We start from the raw sequence: 20,652 nt of genomic DNA on the forward strand, positions 1-20,652 counted from the left end.
CAGAATGAGGAACGTGTAAAACACATACTGACTCGCTTATAACATGTAATAACCACATTTATAGTGTGTGTATGTGTAAAACACCAGCGTCAGTGATCAAAGCACGGTGAAGAATGGAAGCACTGGCTTGGCTTTGCGCTAAAAAAAATCTAAAAAAATCACATAGTGGAGAACTGTAAACTCACATTTATTTGCAAAATAGTGATGCTGCATGGATGACTGGCTTTTTAAACCAGCTCGCTGGTCTTTTTAACCAGCTCGCTGGTCTTTTTAACCAGCTCGCTGGTCTTTCACAGCATTTTGTCAGTAGTCCGTTAAACAGCAGCGTGTGAGTAGGCACGAACCCGTTTCACAGTGGCTACGCTCCTCTCCTCCTTCAGCCATTTGCATAATAAATAAGATACAACCATATCTGCAGTCACGCCTCATGCTGACGGCTCCCTCATCAGCATCCATTTAGTGGTAATCCGGCATTCCACATCTGATTCCCGTCGTGCCGGGATAATGCTGCCGGATGGAGATGTCCATGTTCAGTGTCTTCACATATTGTCCACAGTCGCACGTGTTTGCCCATGACACACGGTGGCGCGGTCAGTCGCTGTTGCTGCTGTCGTCTCCCACCACCATGCTGCTGTACTTCTTCTGCTGCTGCTCCTTATAGGACTCCTTCACCTTGGCTCGCTTCAGACCGCCGTCCCTGCAAAACCCAGACGCGTGCAAGTACAACACACAGCCGTGATGGCGTCAGTAAAACCTCCGGCCGTGCCTGTGACTTGTGTGTTTGTGTAAGTGTCTGTCTGCCTGTGTGTTGGTAATAATTCAGAAGGGAACACTGTGAGACCAACAGAAGAAGACAAGTCTTACCACTGCAGGTCCACCAGCCCTCCCTGGTGGGCTATGGCTGACTTTACCCTACTGGCAAACTGGATGGCATCCTCTCCCTCCTGTTCAATTCAAATCAACAACAAACTCAATCAAGTGCATTAGCGCAGGAAGGGGGGGCTGCAGCTCCCCCTAGTGGTGGGTGCAGCCCCCCCCCGAGTCATGGCAGGTGGCTGTGTAACATCTTAGACCCAACAGTATGCCTAACTTTTCCTAATGTACAAATGCAAAACATAAAACATACCTTTATGTTAAACAGTGGGCTAGGGCTGCGTGGACGGTACCCCCCCCCCTTTTCTCCCCAATTGTATCCGGCCAATTACCCCACTCTTCCAAGCCGTCCCGGTCTCTGCTGCTCCACCCCCCCCCCCATTTTCTTTTTTTTTATCATTATTACCATTATTCCCCCCCGCCGCTGCCTTTTTCTACCCCAATGTATCCAGCCAATTACCCCACTCTTCTGAGCCGTCCCGGTCTCTGCTGCTCCACCCCCTCCGGCGATCTGGGGAGGGCTGCAGACTACCACATGCCTCCTCCGACACATGAGGAGTCGCTGGTTGCTTCTTTTCACCTGACAGTGAGGAGTTTCACCAGGGGGACGTAGCGCGTGGGAGGATCCCGCTATTCCCCCCAGTCCCCCCCCCCCGAACAGGCACCCTGACTGACCAGAGGAGGCGCTAGTGCAACGACCAGGACACATACCCACATCCGGCTTCCCACCCGCAGACACGGCCAATTGTGTCTGTAGGGACGCCCGACCAAGCCGGAGGTAACGGGGGGATTCAAACTCCCGACCCCCCCGTGTTGGTAGGCAACAGAATAGACGGCCACGCTACCCAGACGCCCCCAGAATGGACATGTTCAGTAATAAAGTGAGTAAACCCTCCGTTCCAAACCTGCTACACACGCAGCTTACAGACGAAACATTGACGTCACACTGTAGCGACAGGGGGGGGGCGGTCGCTCCGACTGTGGGTGGTTCCGCGCCGGGGGAGCGCAATGGCTGATGGGACTGTTGATGTTAGATGTAACATTGTGTTTTAATGATGTGGTTATTCTTGTGTTGCTGTTTTGGGGGTTCGACTCAGACTAAGCAGGAGACCGTTTACTGACTAACTGACTGTAGGACCGTGACTGGGACTGATGTCGTCCCCTTGGGACAATTGGGGGGGGGGGGGGGGCTCGTTACGTTGTAGTAAGTTCTGGTCCGTTCTGGCCGGTGTGAATAAAAGAGCACTCCCGGGGTCGTGCGGTGTACGGGGCACGGGAGTCGTGATTAAAAAGAGGTCTCTGCCTCTTGACTCTTTCTTCCACGCCGGCTCGCCACCACACTTTCCCTTTTAGTTGGCAGCCCCCCTCTACTTAAACATCCTCCCGCGCACCTGTCTGTCTGTCTGTCTGTCTGTCTGTCTGTCTGTCTGTCTGTCTGTCTGTCTGTGTGTGTGTGTGTGTGTGTGTGTGTGTGTGTCTCTTGGACAGGTGCATACACACCTGCTGGTGCATGGCTGGCAAGTACCAGACGTTACAGACGAGAGCCCAGCTGGTCATCATTCTGAGCAGGTAACTGACCATGCTGTACTTGGAGCTGTTCCAGAAGGCGTCGCCAAACTTGGGGTCATACTGAGAACGACAGAGAGAGAGAGAGAGAGAGAGAGAGAGAGAGACAGACAGAGAGAGACAGAGAGCGACAGGTAGATAGATAGGTAGACAGACAGATAGATAGATGGATAGATAGATAGATAGATAGATAGATAGATAGATAGATAGATAGATAGATAGATAGATAGATAGATAGATAAAGAGAGAGGGACAGAGTGATAGGTAGATAGAGAGAGAGAGAGAGAGAGAGAGGGACAGAGCAATAGGTAGAGAGAGAGAGAGATATATATAGATAGATAGAGAGGGACAGAGAGCGATAGGTAGATAGAGAGAGAGAGAGAGAGAGAGAGAGAGAGAGAGAGAGAGAGAGAGAGCGATAGGTAGATAGACAGAGAGAGAGAGAGAGAGAGAGAGAGAGAGAGAGAGAGAGAGAGAGAGAGAGAGAGAGAGAGAGAGAGAGAGATAAAGAGAGAGGGACAGATAGATAGATAGATAGATAGATAGATAGATAGATAGATAGATAGATAGATAGATAGATAAAGAGAGAGGGACAGAGAGAGGGACAGAGCGATAGGTAGAGAGAGAGAGAGAGAGAGAGAGAGAGAGAGAGAGAGAGAGAGAGAGAGAGAGAGAGAGAGAGAGAGAGATAAAGAGAGAGGGATAGATAGATAGATAGATAGATAGATAGATAGATAGATAGATAGATAAAGAGAGAGGGACAGAGAGCGATAGGGAGAGAGAGAGAGAGAGATAAAGAGAGAGGGATAGATAGATAGATAGATAGATAGATAGATAGACAGACAGACAGACAGACAGACAGACAGATAGATAGATAGATAGATAGAGGGAGAGATAGATAGATAGATAGATAGATAGATAGATAGATAGATAGATAGATAGATAGATAGATAGATAGAGACAGAGAGAGAGCATAATGCATAAAAGTGCAGTATTTTGGAATAAGCAAGCCGAAGTAAAATCAATACATCATCAATCAACAAGGCTCGGCGTTTCAGTTTTTTTTTTTTTTTTTTTTAAATCTGGGAATTTATCTGCGTTTACTTTTACGGTGAAAATACTCCGTGGAAACATAAAACCCGGGTGAAAATCGGTTTAAACCGCTCTGCCGCTTTTAAAAAAAATCCGGGTGTTTTTCGGCGAATATCGGTAAAAACCCAAAACGCTGAGGCTTGTCAATCAATGGTGATGATTAATCATCAGACTTGATGAAGAGGAAGGAAAAGTGCAGGAGGGAAGTCCTGCACGGCTGCACCTTGATGGCCACTGGGTATATCGTCCCTCCGATTTCGAAGCTGCCCTTTTTAAACATCATGACGGATGTGTTGTTGATGCAGGTGCCTGTGGAAACCAGAGGAAAGCCTTTCAACACGAGTCCTCTGAGCCCAGACCCACACAGACCACTAACTAGCCCCTCACTGGGAGACCCTCAGCTCCTACACAGATCCTAGACCCCAGCTACACAGCTAGGCCGGGTTAAATGCAGAGAGGAATTTCCCTCAATAAAGTATGTCTGGCTCTCAGACCGCTGGGCAGACTGGCCCTGGACACAGATATCCAAGAGGGCGACTGTCTCTGAATTTCCATCCATCCTTCTTATCCGAACTGCTTATCCTGCTCTCAGGGATGCTGGAGCCTAACCCAGCAGTCACTGGGCGGCAGGCGGGGAGACACCCTGGACAGGCCGCCAGGCCATCACCCAGGACCCACACACACCTAGGGACGATTTAGTACGGCCCGTTCACCTGACCTACATGTCTTTGGACTGTGGGAGGAAACCGGAGCCCCCTGGAGGAAACCCACGCAGACACGGGGAGAACATGCAAACTCCACACAGAGGACGACCCGGGGCGAACCCCAAGGTTGGACTATCCCGGGGCTCGAACCCAGGATCTTCCTGCTGTGAGGCGACCGCGCTAACCACCGCGCCGCCCCCTCTGAATCTCATCCTGGATAATAAATATAACAAACATCGGGCGGCCTCAGATCTCTGCTTGGAGATGACTGTATTGCTCGTCGGCCTGGTGACACTTACCTTCCGGGAAGATCAGTATGGGGAGTTTTGTTTTGTCACTGACGTGATCCCTCAACCTGTAAAGGATGTGAGCGAAACAACCGTCAGTCACAAAACAACACAAACGATACAAGTCGAGTCCAACGTTAGTTAGAGATACACAGGGTAGCACTAAGTGCCGATATAATCGCAGCACAATCCTAAAAGTGCAAATGCAGAAAATAGACGTGCATATAAATAAACAGTGCATAAAATGTGCACCCTCATAGTGGAACGTGTAGCATCACAGGGGAAAGGTCAACCGCACGAGCCGCGGTTCCCCGGCAGCTTTCCAGCAGCACGTCTGTGCATGTCTGTGTAAACTGAGACTGAAAATGTCACCGCCAGGAAAACGTCAAGCTCGCCTCCCGTTATTTACAGCCGGCGACAACGAGGAGGGAGGGAGGCCGGCCAAGGGAACATGTACGCTACGTGTTGGTGAACACAGCCAAATATTTAAGCTAGGCTTTGGAACAAAAAAAACAACAACAACAAACCTTTTGGCCACTAGGTGGCGGTCTTTCATTTCTGCTCTCTCAAACCAGACGTGAGGGCAAGACCTGACCATGGCCCTCTGGACTACTCCCATTAGACCTCCGTGCACTTGACCAACCTGAAAACAAGACCCAGTATTTGGGGGATGGGGGTGGGGGGGGGACACAAAACGAGGTTTGGGTTGAGCAGTAAAAAGTGGAAACACACACGTTGTTGCTGGAAGGTGACCACACACGTACCATGGCGTAACACCCGTCATTGCAGAGAATCACAATGTCGATGGGGGACGTGTGATTGGCGACACATATCCCGCCCTTTTCAGGCCTGTTTTCCCTGTAAGGAAAATACATTCTGTCAGTAGAGGTGAAAGGTCAGTGGCAGCTGGCCAGTAGAGGGCGCTGGGGCGCCGCCCCCTTCAAATACCGAGAGATGAAAATCTACTTAAACGTGTTAAATATAATGTAGTAGTATAATACAAATAATGATGAAATAAAAGTGTTTTCAGTCTGTGAGCGCCTGTCAGCAGCATTAAATATTGGTTCAAATGGTATTTAGTTGGTTTCTGTCCGAATACATATACTTCCTGGGCGAATACATATACTTCCTGGGCGAATACATATACTTCCTGGGTGAATACATATACTTCCTGTCTGAATACATATACTTCCTGTCTGAATACATATACTTCCTGGGTGAGGGGCGCCGGCCAAACCATACCTTATGTAAGCCCTCAAACTTGTGGCGAGCAGGTGACCTGAGGCTTCTGTCTGATTGGTTTCTTCAGATTTTCCAGGGGGCGCACAGAATTGGTATTGTTTTAATGGTTTTTGAGCTAATGTGATTGGACAATTCTCGTGGCACTCAATCGTGTTCACACCCACCACCACGCCTCGTCTCAACTGTCAATCATCCACCGTCTACCAACCCTGGTCAAATCTATAGGCTACATGGTCCTTCTTAATAACTCTGTGCCTGCCTGTGTGGACATTAGAGCAGCTGTCAGGTGTGCTGTGCCAAGGTAAACTGTGCCCCCCCCCCAAATTTTTTTTAGCACCAGCCGCCACTGGTTCAGGTTGTTTTTATTGATCTTTGGTGGGTTGTGAGAAGGTTTCCTTACTTGTTGTGATAGTGAATCGTGGCAGAGAGCCCTCGAGCGCAGATCCTATAGCACATTATATGGACCCATTCGCTGAGCCAGAACTTAATCCTGGAACCAGGCAGGGAGACATCAGAAAAATACATGGAAACAAGGAGCAGTCTGGAGGTAGAAGTGTACCTGAATGAAACAGGGTCAAGATGGGTGATATTACCTCCAGTTTGGGAGAAGTCCAACGGTGGATGTTCCTATGACCAGCCAGGTGAGGCCGATGGAGGCCAGCGTTATTCTAGGGGAGGACGTAACACACCGGGTTAGTACTGGCCATGCTGGCAAGGAATGACAGGAGGGGGGAAAAAGAGGCCTACGCATAGTTACTGGTTTGGTTTGAGGAGGTTTAACAACGTTATAAGTAGGCGTCCCGGTAGCGCGGTGGTCTATTCCGTTGCCCACCAACACGAGGATCGCCGGTTCGAATCCCCGTGTTACCTCCGGCTTGGTCGGGCGTCCCTACAGACACAATTGGCCGTGTCTGAGGGTGGGAAGCCGGATGGGGGTATGTGTCCTGGTCGCTGCACTAGTGCCTCCTCTGGTCGGTCGGGGAGCCTGTCTGGGGGGGGATAGCGTCCCCCTGGTGAAACTCCTCACTGTCAGGTGAAAAGAAGCGGCTGGTGACTCCACATGTATGGGAGGAGGCATGTGGTAATCTGCAGCCCTCCCCCACCCCCCGATTGGCAAAGGGGGTGGAGCAGTGACCGGGACGGCTCGGAAGAGTGGGGTAATTGGCCAGGTACAATTGGGGAGAAAAATGTAAAAAAAGAAATGTAAGCGGGTATTTTCTTGCCCAGTGCGGGATTCGATACGAGGTGTACTGCACCCCAAGGCGACGCCACTAACCGCTCGGCTAAAGGGTCAGACCCGTTAGCTAGGGGCTAACGTAGCAGTTAGCTTAGCCTGCTCCACTTCTGGGTCCTGTCACACCGCCCTCGGGGTTTCCTCTTTGGGCACCGGCGGCGCCAGAGAGCCGTGGTCCCTGGGCCCACAGGACGCAGCAGACCAGGCCCTCTCAGCCCATCCAGCGCCAGCGCTCCCGGCCGTCAAACGAGGACACAAACTCGGGACATGGACTGCATGGACGGTACTGGGTGAGGCCGCCATCTTCCATCCCCATCTACCGCCTTATTGATAAAATGTTGGCTTGAAATTTGGAAACCCAAAAAGCTTTGTTATTAATGTGTTATAACATCTTTCAACTGGTGTGTAGTGCATCCACAACGAGTGAACCATTAATAAAGAATCAGAATCATCTCCACTTTAAGATGTACTTTACTAATCCCCATGGGGAAATGTACCATCTGGTTTTGTTTTTTTTGGACCCCCCCCCTTTTTTTCGCCCCAGTTGTACCCGGCCAATTACCCCACTCTTCCGAGCCGTCCCAGTCGCTGCTCCACCCCCTCTGCCGATCCAGGGAGGGCTGCAGACCACCACGTCTCCTGCGATACACATGGAGTCGCCAGCAGCTTCTTTTCACCTGACAGTGAGGAGTTTCACCAGGGGGTCGTAGCGCGCGGGAGGATCATGCTATTCCCCCCAGTTCCCCCTCCCCCCCTAACAGGCACACCAACTGACCAGAGGAGGCGCTAGTGCAGTGACCAGGATACGTACATACCCACATCTGGCTTCCAACCCGCAGACACGGCCAATTGTGTCTGTAGGAATGCCCGACCAAGCCAGAGGCAACACGGGGATTCGAACCGGCGATCCCCGTGTTGGTAGGTAATGGGACAGACCACCATGTCACCCGGACCACCACATCATCTGCATTTAACCCATCCTAGCCATGTAGCTAGGAGCTATTTGGCCATGTAGGTTTACACAAACAATGGAATTTGACTCCGGTTTAGTGGCTCTCGATGTACTCACGTAGAATAACAACATAACAGTCTTCAGGAATGGAATATATACAAGGAATGACTACGTACAGGGGAAGCAGGAGAGCAACAGTGCAACGATGCCCAGTGCAAAGATGCTGGAATAAATATGCCAGCAGGTTACTTACACAGAATATGCACGTATATGTACAATATACAGTATATACAGCGTGCTTAGATTTACTATGACGATGTTAGGTGTTCATCAGAGTGACAGCCTGCAGAAAGAAACTGTTCTTGTGCCTGGTTGTTTTGGCGTACAGTGCACTGTAGCTCCTACCAAAGGAGAGGCGTTGGAACAGGTCGTGATGGGGTCCGCAGTGAAGTTGCCTGCCTGTTTCCTGAGTCTGGAGGTGTACAAGTCCTGAATGGAGGGCAGGTTGGAACCAGTGATTTTCTCTGCAGTCCTGACTGTCCATTGTAGTCTGCCCCTGTCCTGTTTGGTGGCCGAACCAAACCAGACAGTGAAGGATGTGCAGAGGACAGACTGGATTATCACAGAGAAGAGCTGAATCAGCAGCTCTGGAGGCGGGTTGAACTTCCTAAAGTGATCAATAATCACCTGTCAACTCTTTCTGAAGCATGTCTCGGCATTTTTAGGGTTAGGGTTCGTAAAGTGATGCCATTATTTCAAACCTGCAGTGTGGGAGTTCTGTCTCCCCTTTCTGGTAATGAGAGTAATTACTTCTCTTCGTTCAGTGCCCTCCAACGAGGAAAAGCACACCAATGGTTGTCCTGTCGACTGCTTTCTTTTTCTGACTTTAATCCTTCTGAATGCCACGTTTCTTTGTTCTCTGGAGTATCAGAACCTTTTCTTGGACGTTTCTTTTGTTTTTCCCGGAAGCTGTCTGGCAGAAAGCCCCGAAGGCCAGCCAATCAGAGGCATGCGAATGCTTTCATCACATGGAAGTTCAGCTCTGGCAACCCAGTCGCATCACTACGCATCACCTCCTGTGTGCCAGTGAGGGAATGCGACACGGGAATGTCGCCACAGACACCAGATTTACAACGGCCGGTATACTGCGAGAAGCAGAGATCTACCTGGTGGTGACCGGCTTAATCATCACCGAGTGAAGTCGTTTGACAAGGGCTTGAATGTCACAGACATTCATTTATATGGAACAGTCATGCACGCTAGCTTTAAACTGTAGCTCAGCAAGAGGCACAAAACCCTTAAAGGGCACGTTTTTCACCCGTCCTGCCCCACATACGTTTGGTGTGGCGTGGTTCAAGTGTTGGGCAGGTGGCCGGATCAGGATTAGCACAGTTGGCCAATGAGGCACATCTGTACCTTATTCACCTGTCCGTCTATCAGTGTGTGTGTGTGTGTGTGTGTGTGTGTACTGTATGTGAGGTTATTCAGGAAACACTGTCTGTTTCACTGCTGCCTACTGACCCTGAAAGTGAGAATTATACATAGTCTCTGGACTTGCCCTGAAAAGAAGAGACAGAAGTGAATGCCAGATTCCCTTTGTGAGCATCTGTGTTGTGTTTAATAGATTACACATGAAACCCCCCATCCCCCACCCCGCCCCCATCGCCTGGTGTCCGCCAACACCAACCCATGGCTCTTCTCAGCAAATCCAATCCAAGACACAGGACAGCAAAGTGAGCTTGTAGCTCATCTGCACATTCACAGGATGGAACTGGAAAGGGTGTCTTTGTACCTTAGTGGAGCAAGGATGCAGTATCGCACAAAGACGCCGAGGCCGTAGACCAGAGTTAACCTCAGGCTGATGTAATGGAAATGGTTGTTGGTGCGAGTCAACAGGTTCCATGACTCCAACTCCTCTGAGGAAAACCGCTGGGTCACCTGTGAGAAGGATGGTAGTATACTTATACTTCAGCAGGAAGATGTTTACTGCTGCACCAGCGTTCGTCCTACCCGGTCAAAACATTTCAATAGCGGCACACGGAGACCGGAGAGGGTCTCCAACCACGGTAAAGATGACTGGCAGTGTTACGGAGCATGACTCCATCATCCATCCTCCAAACCACTTGTCCTGCTCTCAGGGTCGCGGGGGTGCTGGAGCCTAGCCCAGCAGTCACTGGGCAGCAGGCAGGGAGGCACCCTGGACAGGCCGCCAGGCATCGCAAGGCCGATATATATATATATATATATATATATATAATTATTATTATTATGTGTATGTCTGAAGTGTTCATGATTGTTGACTCCATCATACACATGGATAAAATAACCATTTATTGAAAAGTCACTGATTCTGGCTTTATGCGATAAAAATTCGCCTTCATTCTGATGTGGAACTCAGAACAACACAGTTCCCCATCGGCCCTGTTACGTTCCCATCTTTCAGGAGAAACAACAGCTTCATGTTGACCTGTGTGTCACTGCGCCTTTCAGATGTGATTGGAATGACCTGAGGCATATTTCATGATGATTTCTTTCTGGTAATTTCCTTGATAAGTTTTAATTTCAACAGAAAAATATAGGAAGTTGGTGGAATGCAAACTATGAGCTACTCGAGTTTCACATTTAACAGGTTCTCAGGAGGACCCAGTGCGAATTAACTGCAACTGCATTACAGGCGCGTTGTTCAAAAACAGGTGAATGTTATTTTGATGGTATGTCATGATTATATTCAGGTAGATGAGCGAAATGTCTGGAAGAGGGTTGACTCACTTCAGAATCTGTCGGAATAACAAATGTATGTGGCTTGAAGATCACACGTGCCTGAGACGGGACAATGTTTGTTCTGGAGATTGAAAATGTCCCGTGTTGGCGGGACAACCCAGTTTATCCCTGCAGAAGACTGATGGATTCTAGCTTTCGGGCTCTACGTCTCCTGACTCGGCCTTACCTCGTCCTCCACGATGCTCTCGATGCCTCGGCGATAGAAGTAGAAACAGTCGCTGAGCGTGAAGTCGCCACCTACTGGCGGTTTGGGGCGACTGCGTCTGAGCTCCTCCAACTCTTTCTCCATAGAGCCACCTTCCCTCTGGATGAGACCTGACACACACAGACACACACACACACACACAGACACACACACACACACACACACACGGGTTTCGACACGTGCGCTGGGCTTCAGGCTGGTGTTTCAGACTGGACAACACTTTGCATGAATGTGACGAAAAATGAAACACAAATAAAAATGATAAAATCCAAGTATAACGCAATGGAGCGAGACACCCAACAATACACACTACCTATTCTGGGGGGACGTTTAAAAATAGGACAAATTGGGCGTCCGGGCGGCGGGGCGGTCTGTTCCGTTGCCCACCAACACGGGGATCGCTGGTTCAAATCCCGGTGTTGCCTCCGGCTTGGTGGGGCGTCCCTACAGACACAACTGGCCGTGTCTGCGGGTGGGAAGCCGGATGTGGGTGTGTGTCCTGGTCGCTGCAGTAGCGCCTCCTGTGGTCGGTCGGGGTGCCTGTTCAGGGGGGGAGGGAGAACTGGGGGGAAACAGCGTGATCCTCCCACGTGCTACGCCTCCCCCCCCTGGTGAAACTCCTCACTGTCAGGTGAAAAGAAGCGGCTGGGAGGAGGCATGTGGTAGTCTGCAGCCCTCCCCGGGTCAGCAGAGGGGGTGGAGCAGAGACCGGGACGGCTCGGAAGAGCGGGGTAGTTGGCCAAGCACAACTGGGGGAACCCCCCCCCCCCCCCAAAATAGTGCAAATCACAGAGCAACCAGCTAGAAATGGTTCTCGAACTCTCGGAGTTGACCCCGCTGTAACTGTTATTATCTCAGGCGACGGCGGTTTGGATTTGACACCCTCCCTATCAGCTGGGGAGGCTCCACCGTGTCTGACAACACGCGGGCCCGCGTTACCACGGACCGACCAACTCTACTTCACTCCACGAGCACAACTTCCCCGACAGGGTCCGCTCCGCCTCTGGCTAAGGCGAACGCTCCTCTGCCTTCCTTCCCCCCGTCTGACTTCTGCAAACGCCACAGCACCGAAACACTTTGGACTTTGCTGGCTTGAGATTTGCTGAGACCACAAACGTGTTGCATCACAGCGTGGACACCACCCTGTGTGTGGATGACTACGACCCGGTGACTGATAAGGTGTTGTGTAATCGCGTCTTGTCAGACAGGCGGCGTTCCCGGACCCACAATGCCTGTCTGCCTACCGTCGGCGCTGTGGGGTGTGTGAGCCGGGCGATGCCCTGCAAGGAGCCCACGGCCACACAGGAGGCCGGACAGGAGGCCGGACAGGAGGAAGGTGCTGACAAGTCTTTCATCTGCGCTGGTGATCGGGTCAACACAAATAACCCTGACGTGACCCGACCGCTTCTGCCTTGCTGCCCCGAGGAGTCGGTGTTGTGTTTGTGCAACACATAAGAATAACGCCCCTTCAAGCTGTGACAAGTCAGTATCGCAGGTCTGTCCAGACCTGTGATCTGCTCCCGCTGATGTAAACTAGGGAAATCCAATATGCCAACGTAACCGCGTCTATTTCACAACGGAGGACACGACACCGAGTTGGAAGAACACCAACGACAACTGCACTTCATCCAGCCGTCCATCATCCGAACCGCTTATCCGGCTCTCAGGGTCACGGGGGTGCTGGAGCCTATCCCAGCAGTCATCGGATGGCAGGCGGGGACACACCCTGGACAGGCCGCCAGGCCGTCACACAGGGCCAACACACACACACACGCACACGCACACACACACACACACACTCACTCACACCTAGGGGTAATTTAGCATGGCCGACCACCTGACCTACATGTCTTTGGACTTCCACACAGAGGACGACCCGGGACGACCCCCAAGGTTGGACTACCCCGGGGCTCGAACCCAGGACCTTCTTGCTGTGAGGCGACCGTGCTAACCACAGCGCCGCCGTGCCGCCCAGGCACAAGGTTAAAAATGTTGAAAGTTGTTTAGTAGAGCTGCACTATTTACAAAGTGAGCTGCGTTACCACTGCTGACCTTCGTGGTATTCCCCATCTGGGAACAACCTCTCCACCAGCACCTTTGCTACTGTGGAGGCATCTGCCTTTCCTGTAGGGAAAACTTCAGCCCACTTAGACAAGACGGTATTTCTTGCCCTCGCAATGTGTTAGTTGAGTGACACACACCTTCAGGTGGTCAAACGGTCGGTCGGGGGGGGAGGGTGGCTCCAGGCCGGTGTGGTTTGCCCTCTTGCGGCATTGTTTTCCAAACAGATGCAACATTTTGAATCAACTTTTTGGGAATCATTTATGAACAGCTTCCAACTGCACTTTCGTAACGCAAACAGCTGACTGTTTTGTGTCTTTCCTAAATTCTTCAGTGAGTCCGTCAGTCAGTTTTCTACTCACCGTTAGAGGCGAAGGTCTTCATGGCGCGCTCGTCTGCGTTGGCCTTCTGTATTTTCAGCGTGGCCCACTGGGAGAGGCGACAAACAGGAGACATGTCTGGTTAGCCGTGCGGTGTTGTGCACGTTGGACACTTGCTAGCTTGTAAACAGTTTACACGGACCCCGGGATGACGCTCATAATGACCGATATGGGCACAACAGCATTCACCACGACAGTGTCGTTCAACTGTTCTGCAGAAGAGAGACGTGTATGTTGCACAGTGTGGCCCTTTCCCCATCATACAGCATAGTGGTGGTGGTGGTGATGATGTCAGAGAAAAATCAAAGCTGCTTTTGCTGATTTTCTGATCAAAACGGAACGAGTTCATTTTGAATCACACCATTAGTTGGGGATGAGCGCTAGGCGACCACCGTGGCGCGCGATGCGTTAAACAAGGATACATGTGTTTTCTGCAGCACATGTGTTGGTACCTCCAAGATTTTGACCAGGACGTTCATGTAAGACTCAGAGATGCCCAGCGAGAAGCCAAACATGGCCGGTACCATGATGAAGACCACAATGAGATAGAGCCAGATCTGCAGCCCCCACAGGACCGTCGCCCACAAATCCTCCATGCCTGCAGACTTCTCCGGATGGGTGGATGGAGGTCGTCCTGTGGGGCAACACAAGCAGATATTCATGAATTTGGGGGAAATTACATGTAGACATATAAATGCATCTGTTGTCTCGTGGCTTAACCCGAAAATGGTGTGAGAATGGTGCAACTCGGTGTGTTAGATGGTGAAAATGTTCTAGATCAGCTCAAGTTGCTGTGATACTGGGTAAAGCCCAGTGTCTTGGCATCAGCAAATAACAGCAGAAGAAGAAGCGTGGAGGTCAGAAACAACCAAAATGAAAAGTGGACCCAAGTTTGCCAAGAGAGTGAGTACAAAGACACAAAAAAAGTAAAATTATATATAGATGCAGTAAAATTATATATATATATATATATATATATATATATATATATATATATATATATATATATATAGATGCAGTAAAATTATATATATATATAGATATATATATATATAATTTTACTGCAGGTCACAAAGTACCCATAAAGACTCCACCCACAAGGAGCTCCTGAATAAGCAGACGATAAGAAAAGTCACTGTGTTAATTTTTCCCGTCGATAAATAAAGTCGGTGGGCTAAAGAGGCTGAAGGACTTCGTGTTCGCGTCGTGAGGGGTCTGGTTCGTCCGGAGAGTGGACCGGCACCGCGTCCCGCTCGGTCTTACCTGCACACTTCAGCCCGTCATGTCCGCTCACCGCTGGAGAAACGACCACGTCCGACTGAGCCGAGAGCAAACCACGCCCACCACCAGCACGGCCGCTCTGGACCAAAGTTCACCGGCCCCACAGCGCCCCGCCGTGGTCGCGCGGAGAACCGACGCTGCTGCTGAACGGAAAAAAAACAAGGTAAAAATAAGAATAACTGAATTGCTTGCTTCGTAAGTGTGTTCTTGCTTTTTTTTTGATGCTACCAAAATTTCCGATAAAATATATATTATAAAATAAATATAAAGACGCGAACGAGTAACTTTCTCCTCGTCTCCGTTCCTTTCTAGCATGTGGACTTTATTTTATCCGGCCCGTCTTTGAGTTGGATTTGAAAGGTTAAGAGCTCGCCATACTGACCTGCAAGGTGTCCTCATCCTCATCCAGCGGGACTTGGTCTGAATCTGCCTGCTGCATCTTTTAACTAGGGGTCCAAGCTGAGGGGGCTGGAGGCCACCCGTTACAAAGCAGCGTGGCTCCCAGCCTGTTGTAATTTTTCATTTTATTTTTGATTTTGAGATACTTTATTGATCCCCATAGGGAAATTACACTCTGCATAGTTGTGCAGCTAGGAGCAGTGGGCGGCCGCCGTGCAGGACCGACTCCAGTTCTCCTTGCCCCCAGACAGCAAAGAATTTTTGGCCCAAACGTGGCCCACATCTGCAGTTATCTTACGGCCCACATTTGGCCTTGAATGACGGCGTTGAGTCAGGGTGAGCGCGGCTGCCTCAACTCAGCCACACTTGCACCACATCTGGCCCACATAGTATGTGCTGTAACTCAAGCCCAGTTCATTACATTTGGGACATGTCTGGCCCGCGCAACACTTGCCGTAACCCAAGTCAGGCCCGGCTTATGACATTTGGGCCACATCTGGCCCACGCAACACTTGCCAGTACAGTAACTGAGCCGTAAATACCGAAAGTACCCCAGATTAGGCCCAAATGTGTCTGCTATCATGCCTCGGCCAGGGGCACAGGCAGGACTACTAACCCTAACATGCAGGTTTATTTGATGCTTGGGGAAACCGGCGCACCCGGAGAAACCCCACCGCAGACACGGGGAGAACGCGCACACTCCACACAGAGGACGACCCCACCCCAAGGTCAGACAGCCGCGGGGTTCGAACCCAAGACCTTTTTGCTGCGAGGCGACAGCGTTAACCACTGTGCCGCCGTGCCCATGGGCCTGCAGGCCCAACTTGCATGGACGCGTACTGAGGCAACCGTTCTATCGGTATTGGATGACGGCGACATTTTATACACGCATGCTTCAGCCGCAACCCTGAACCCCTCGGACGCCGTTCGTTACTCTGCACTAAGGTTCATTACCGCTGATAATGATAATGCTCATCCCTGTGAGCCGTGTGCTGAGGCCGGGTGGCCCTCTCTCTCTGGAAGGCCTGGTAACCACCGGGTCGGGTCACACCGCACCTGCAACCTGGAATAACATGCAGAACATCATAAAACTTCATTGTTATCCTCGGGGGCAATTCACAGTTTTCATTTCATCTCATTTCATTTCCAGCTGCTCTTGTTTCCAGCTGACTCAGTTATACTAATGTGATTTTTTTTTATTGCTTCTACTTTTTTTATCTCCTTTTTTTTCCCATCACAGAACCACCGCAGCACCAGAACATTCAGGAAAGTCCTGAATGAAAGAGGAACCGCGAACAGAAGTCACCGATGTGATATGAAACAGCAGCATCTGGTGCAGATGAAAGACCCCAGATACACAGCAGGACACCGCTGAACCCCTCGGCTAACGTGAGAGTCAAGTAGTTTGGAGAATGACACAGATCATGTGAACGGTAAGTCCTGAATGACCCCCTCGGACTCGTCTAAGTGACCTCTTCAGTCTCAACTGACTGCAGGATCCTGCAGGATCCTGCAGTCAGTTGAGACTGAAGAGGTCACTTAGACGAGTGATGAAGCGTTTCTCTCGGTGAACGAACGGTGTGCCCGGATGAACCGACTCGCCTTTCTGCGTTTTCCTCACCTGGATTACTGAGCATGCGTCAAGACGACGGACTGGGAAAGCCGGATAGACAGAACGAGGAGGAGATTACCATGAATATGGGACAGCTGTAGGCCCAGACAGGGGGCCTTGGTCAGAGGACCTCCGGTTTCTAGTGGGGCTGTGTGGAGACAGAAGCTCACAGACACACACAGACGGGCGACACATTAGAGGAAAACCCAACGCCGGGTGTCTTAGTGAGGTGTTGGGCCACCAGGAGCCTCCAGAACACCTTCAGTGCTCCTTGTCATAGATTCTCCAAGTGTCTGAACCCTACTGGAGGGATGGAGCACCACGCTTCCAGAAGATATTCCCTCATCTGGTGTTTTGGTGATGGTGGTGGAGAGTGCTGTCGGACACGTCGGTCCAAAACCTCCCCATAGGTGTTCAGTTGGGTTGAGATGTGGCGACTGTGAAGGCCGTAGCATGTGATTTACATCCTCTTCATCCTCATTACACCACCCAGTGACCCCTCGTGTCCTGCGGATGGGGGCATTGTCATCCTGGAAGAGACCCCTCCCATCAGGATAGACATGTCTCATCATAGGATGAAGGCGATCCCTCAGAATAACTTGGTATTGATCCGTAGTGACCCTACCCTCTGAGGGGACAAGTGGACCCAAACCATCCATCCATCCATTAGCCAAGCCGCTTATCCCAATCAGGGTCGCGGGATGCTGGAGCCTATCCCAGCATTCATTGGGTGGCAGGTGGGGAGGACACCCTGGACAGGCCATCACAGGGCCGACACACACACACACATTCACGCCTAGGGACAATCTAATACGGCTGATCCACTGACCTGGATGTCTTCGGACCGTGGAGGAAACCGGAGCACTCAGAGGAAACCCACGTAGACACGGGGAGAACATGCAAACTCCACACAGAGCACGACCCGGGACGACCCCCAAGGTTGGACTACCCCGGGGCTCGAACCCAGGACCTTCTTGCTGTGAGGCGACCTAGCGCTAACCACTCTGCGCCACCGTGCGCCCCTGAAGGGGCCGAGCCGGATTCGAACCCAGGCCGCTGCGGTAAGGACTCAGCCTTATGTGGTACGTGCTCTACTCGACCCAAACCATGCCAGGGAAAATGCCCCCCACATCATAACAGAGCCCCCAGACCCCCTCACTGTGGGGGTCAAGCATTCAGGCTTTTCCTTTCATCCGTCACCCGTCTGCACGTGTACATATGGGAGTAATAGAGTCTCGCTTCTTAGATCCTGTTGGAAACGTGGCCGTGGCTCTCTGGACCATCTGAGACAGGATAGCGAGGCCTTAGTAGCACCAGATTATAAGGCCTTCTAAGAGTCGAGGACGAGTCGCTGTAAAGGAGTAGATGGCTTTTTGGAAACGGTTTGGAGTTGACTGAAGTTATAATTAACCCCTAAACTGATTTATCCAGTTTCAGCGCCGAGTCCCATATTCCACCAGGATGCTTTGCAGCTGAAGGTGTCCGTCCAGACAGAACCACACCTGACGGGTTCTCGCTCCGCCCCGCCGGAGAAAGCTGCGGGCCGCTGACGTCCTCGTGGCAGCCACGGAGAACTACTTTTACTCATTAGGGACGACAGGCACCGCCGATCATTTCCCAGCTCTGCACATGTCTGCCGGCTGCAGGCTGTTCTATATCGAGCCTCCCCAGCTGCGTCTCGTGTGGGGCTAATGTGTTTAAGGTGGTGCTGGACTTCACACGAGCTTCCATTTTTCCCCAGAAAACATTCCTTGATGCACACCGCGCGTACAACCAATTTGTTTTTTTGTTGCAAATTTGTCGCAAGACTACGCCAGATGTGTGAGTGGACGGGGGGTGCACGGTGAACACTGGTGACCGTGTGTGAGGGGGTGGCGGAGCTGCGAGACGGGCCCGCTTACCGCTGCAGTAAGTCCTGTTTTCTGGATCTGACCTCGTGTTAAAAGTCTCAACAAAGAGCGGTTTATCTCCTGCTGAATGCCAGCTTGTGTTGGGCGGCGTGGGTGGAGCAACCCCCCGACTGCAGCTCATTGATGGAGTTACTATCGTTCTCTCTCTCTTTCTCTGAAATTGTGGACGGGTGGAGGGTGGGGGGGGGGTTAAAACAATAAACAAGATTAAACCAATAAAGGCAACAAGTTACCCCGCACTGCTTTTACTTGTCCCTGGAACAAATGTCAGTCTGTGATGTTCGTGGTGGCTGAAGTGTTGTGATGAAGACGTTGTGATGAAGGGGTTGTGACGAAGGTGTTGCGATGAAGGTGCTGTGATGAAGGGGGGTTGTGATGAAGGTGTTGCGATGAAGGTGCTGTGATGAAGACGTTGTGATGAAGGTGCTGTGATGAAGGGGGTTTGTGATGAAGGCGCTGGGATGAAGGCGTTGGGATGAAGGGGTTGTGATGAAGACGTTGTGATGAAGGGGGGTTGTGATGAAGACGTTGTTGATGAAGGCATTGCGATGAAGGGGGGTTGTGATGAAGGCGCTGGGATGAAGGCGTTGGGATGAAGGGGTTGTGATGAAGACGTTGTGATGAAGGGGGTTGTGATGAAGACGTTGTGATGAAGGCATTGCGATGAAGGGGGTTGTGATGAAGGCGTTGTGATGATACCTGACATGTCTGCACGACCCCTCCCTGCAGATAGATAGATAGATAGTGATAGATAGACAGACAGACGGATAGATAGATAGATAGATAGATAGATAGATAGATAGATAGATAGATAGATAGATAGATAGATAGATAGATAGATAGATAGTGTAGCAAATTAGGGGGGCAGCCCAGGAGACCGTCGCCACAGCCGGGACGCGAACCCGTATCTCCCACTGCGCAAGTAACAACGTTAACCAGTCGATTAAAGGGTCCGACCTGTTAGTCAAGCACCAACGTGTCTACTTATCCATGCACGTTACAATAGATAGACAGACAGACAGACAGACAGACAGACAGACAGACAGATAGATAGATAGATAGATAGATAGATAGATAGATAGATAGATAGATAGATAGATAGATAGATAGATAGATAGACACAGATGGATGATAGGAGAGAGGAGAGAGAGAGAGAGAGAGAGAGAGAGAGAGAGAGAGAGAGAGAGAGAGAGAGAGAGAGAGAGAGATGTCATTAGACTGTAGACCTTTAACAAGCCTGTCGCAATGGTTGTCACATTGTCGCCCCTGGACAATAAGAATGTAAGGAATGTGTCTTTTCTCAATAGCATTACCTCTCTCTCTCTCTCTCTCTCTCTCTCTCTCTCTCCTCTCTCTCTCTCTTCTCTCTCTCTCTCTCTCTCTCTCTCTCTCTCTCTCTCTCTCTCTCTCTCTCTCTCTCTCTCTCACACACACACACACACACACACACACACACACACACACACACACACACACACACACACACACACACACAATGGATTAATAACTGGCAGTTAACAAGTGAAAGCTGAGGCCTCTGCAGACGTCTTGCTGGAGGGGCTGGGACTGCTGGCCTTATAACGCCCTTATAATGGCGTTATAAGGCCACCATGGAATAAGACGTTTGGTGAAATGTTCACTGAAAACTGTAAAATAACACCACACAGAGGATTATCACCACTGTGAGAAGTAGACGGACCCCTCCGCTCCTCTGGTTTGCAGCGCAGGGGGGAACTGGACGGGCTTGTAAATGGGTTTTCCTGACGTGGGATATTTTCCTCTGGAGTCTGGAACTGACAGGCATCAGAAAAACACACGGTAACCAAAATACGACGTGACCCTGAGACGCGGTAAAGTAATACTGCACACAGTTTACTCACAGAGGAGAGAAAACGGTGCAGAGCTTGCCGGCAGTCTGACCGGAGGAACTTCTGACCGTTCGGGGGTGCAGCGTCTCCTGCTTCGTCTCGCTGGGCGCAGGCGGTGTTCCGTCAAAGTTCGCATCCCCGAGAGAATATGTACGGCAGACGTTCGCGGACTTGATTTCTGCTTCACGCGTCGTCCGCCAAAAAA

At 50.8% G+C, this 20,652-nt stretch overlaps 1 protein-coding gene across 1 annotated transcript; it reads right to left on the reverse strand.

The window, feature by feature from the left end:
• Positions 1 to 246: 246 nt before the first annotated feature.
• Positions 247 to 14,792, reverse strand: agpat9l (1-acylglycerol-3-phosphate O-acyltransferase 9, like). Its single transcript, XM_056283017.1, has 14 exons — positions 14,641 to 14,792; positions 13,830 to 14,011; positions 13,360 to 13,426; positions 10,898 to 11,046; positions 9,743 to 9,888; positions 6,358 to 6,432; positions 6,165 to 6,254; positions 5,287 to 5,380; positions 5,050 to 5,165; positions 4,535 to 4,590; positions 3,755 to 3,840; positions 2,374 to 2,502; positions 865 to 944; positions 247 to 697 (listed from the first exon to the last, which is right to left on the reverse strand). Exons 2-14 carry the CDS (start codon positions 13,971 to 13,973, stop codon positions 592 to 594), a joined length of 1,338 nt encoding a protein of 445 aa, XP_056138992.1. The 5' UTR covers positions 13,974 to 14,011; positions 14,641 to 14,792; the 3' UTR covers positions 247 to 591.
• Positions 14,793 to 20,652: the final 5,860 nt, after the last annotated feature.

This window comes from Lampris incognitus, chromosome 1 (genome assembly GCF_029633865.1).
Source record: "Lampris incognitus isolate fLamInc1 chromosome 1, fLamInc1.hap2, whole genome shotgun sequence".
In the NCBI taxonomy this organism is placed as follows: domain Eukaryota; kingdom Metazoa; phylum Chordata; class Actinopteri; order Lampriformes; family Lampridae; genus Lampris; species Lampris incognitus.

Bases quoted from the DNA above. Each gene is read 5' to 3' on its own strand.
- agpat9l (XM_056283017.1), bottom strand. From the start codon at position 13,973: ATGGAGGATTTGTGGGCGACGGTCCTGTGGGGGCTGCAGATCTGGCTC. The intron at 3,841-4,534 runs GTAAGTGTCACC...TGGTTTCCACAG, and splicing joins CATACTGATCTTCCCGGAAG to GCACCTGCATCAACAACACA. The intron at 2,503-3,754 runs GTGCAGCCGTGC...TGTCGTTCTCAG, and splicing joins TATACCCAGTGGCCATCAAG to TATGACCCCAAGTTTGGCGA.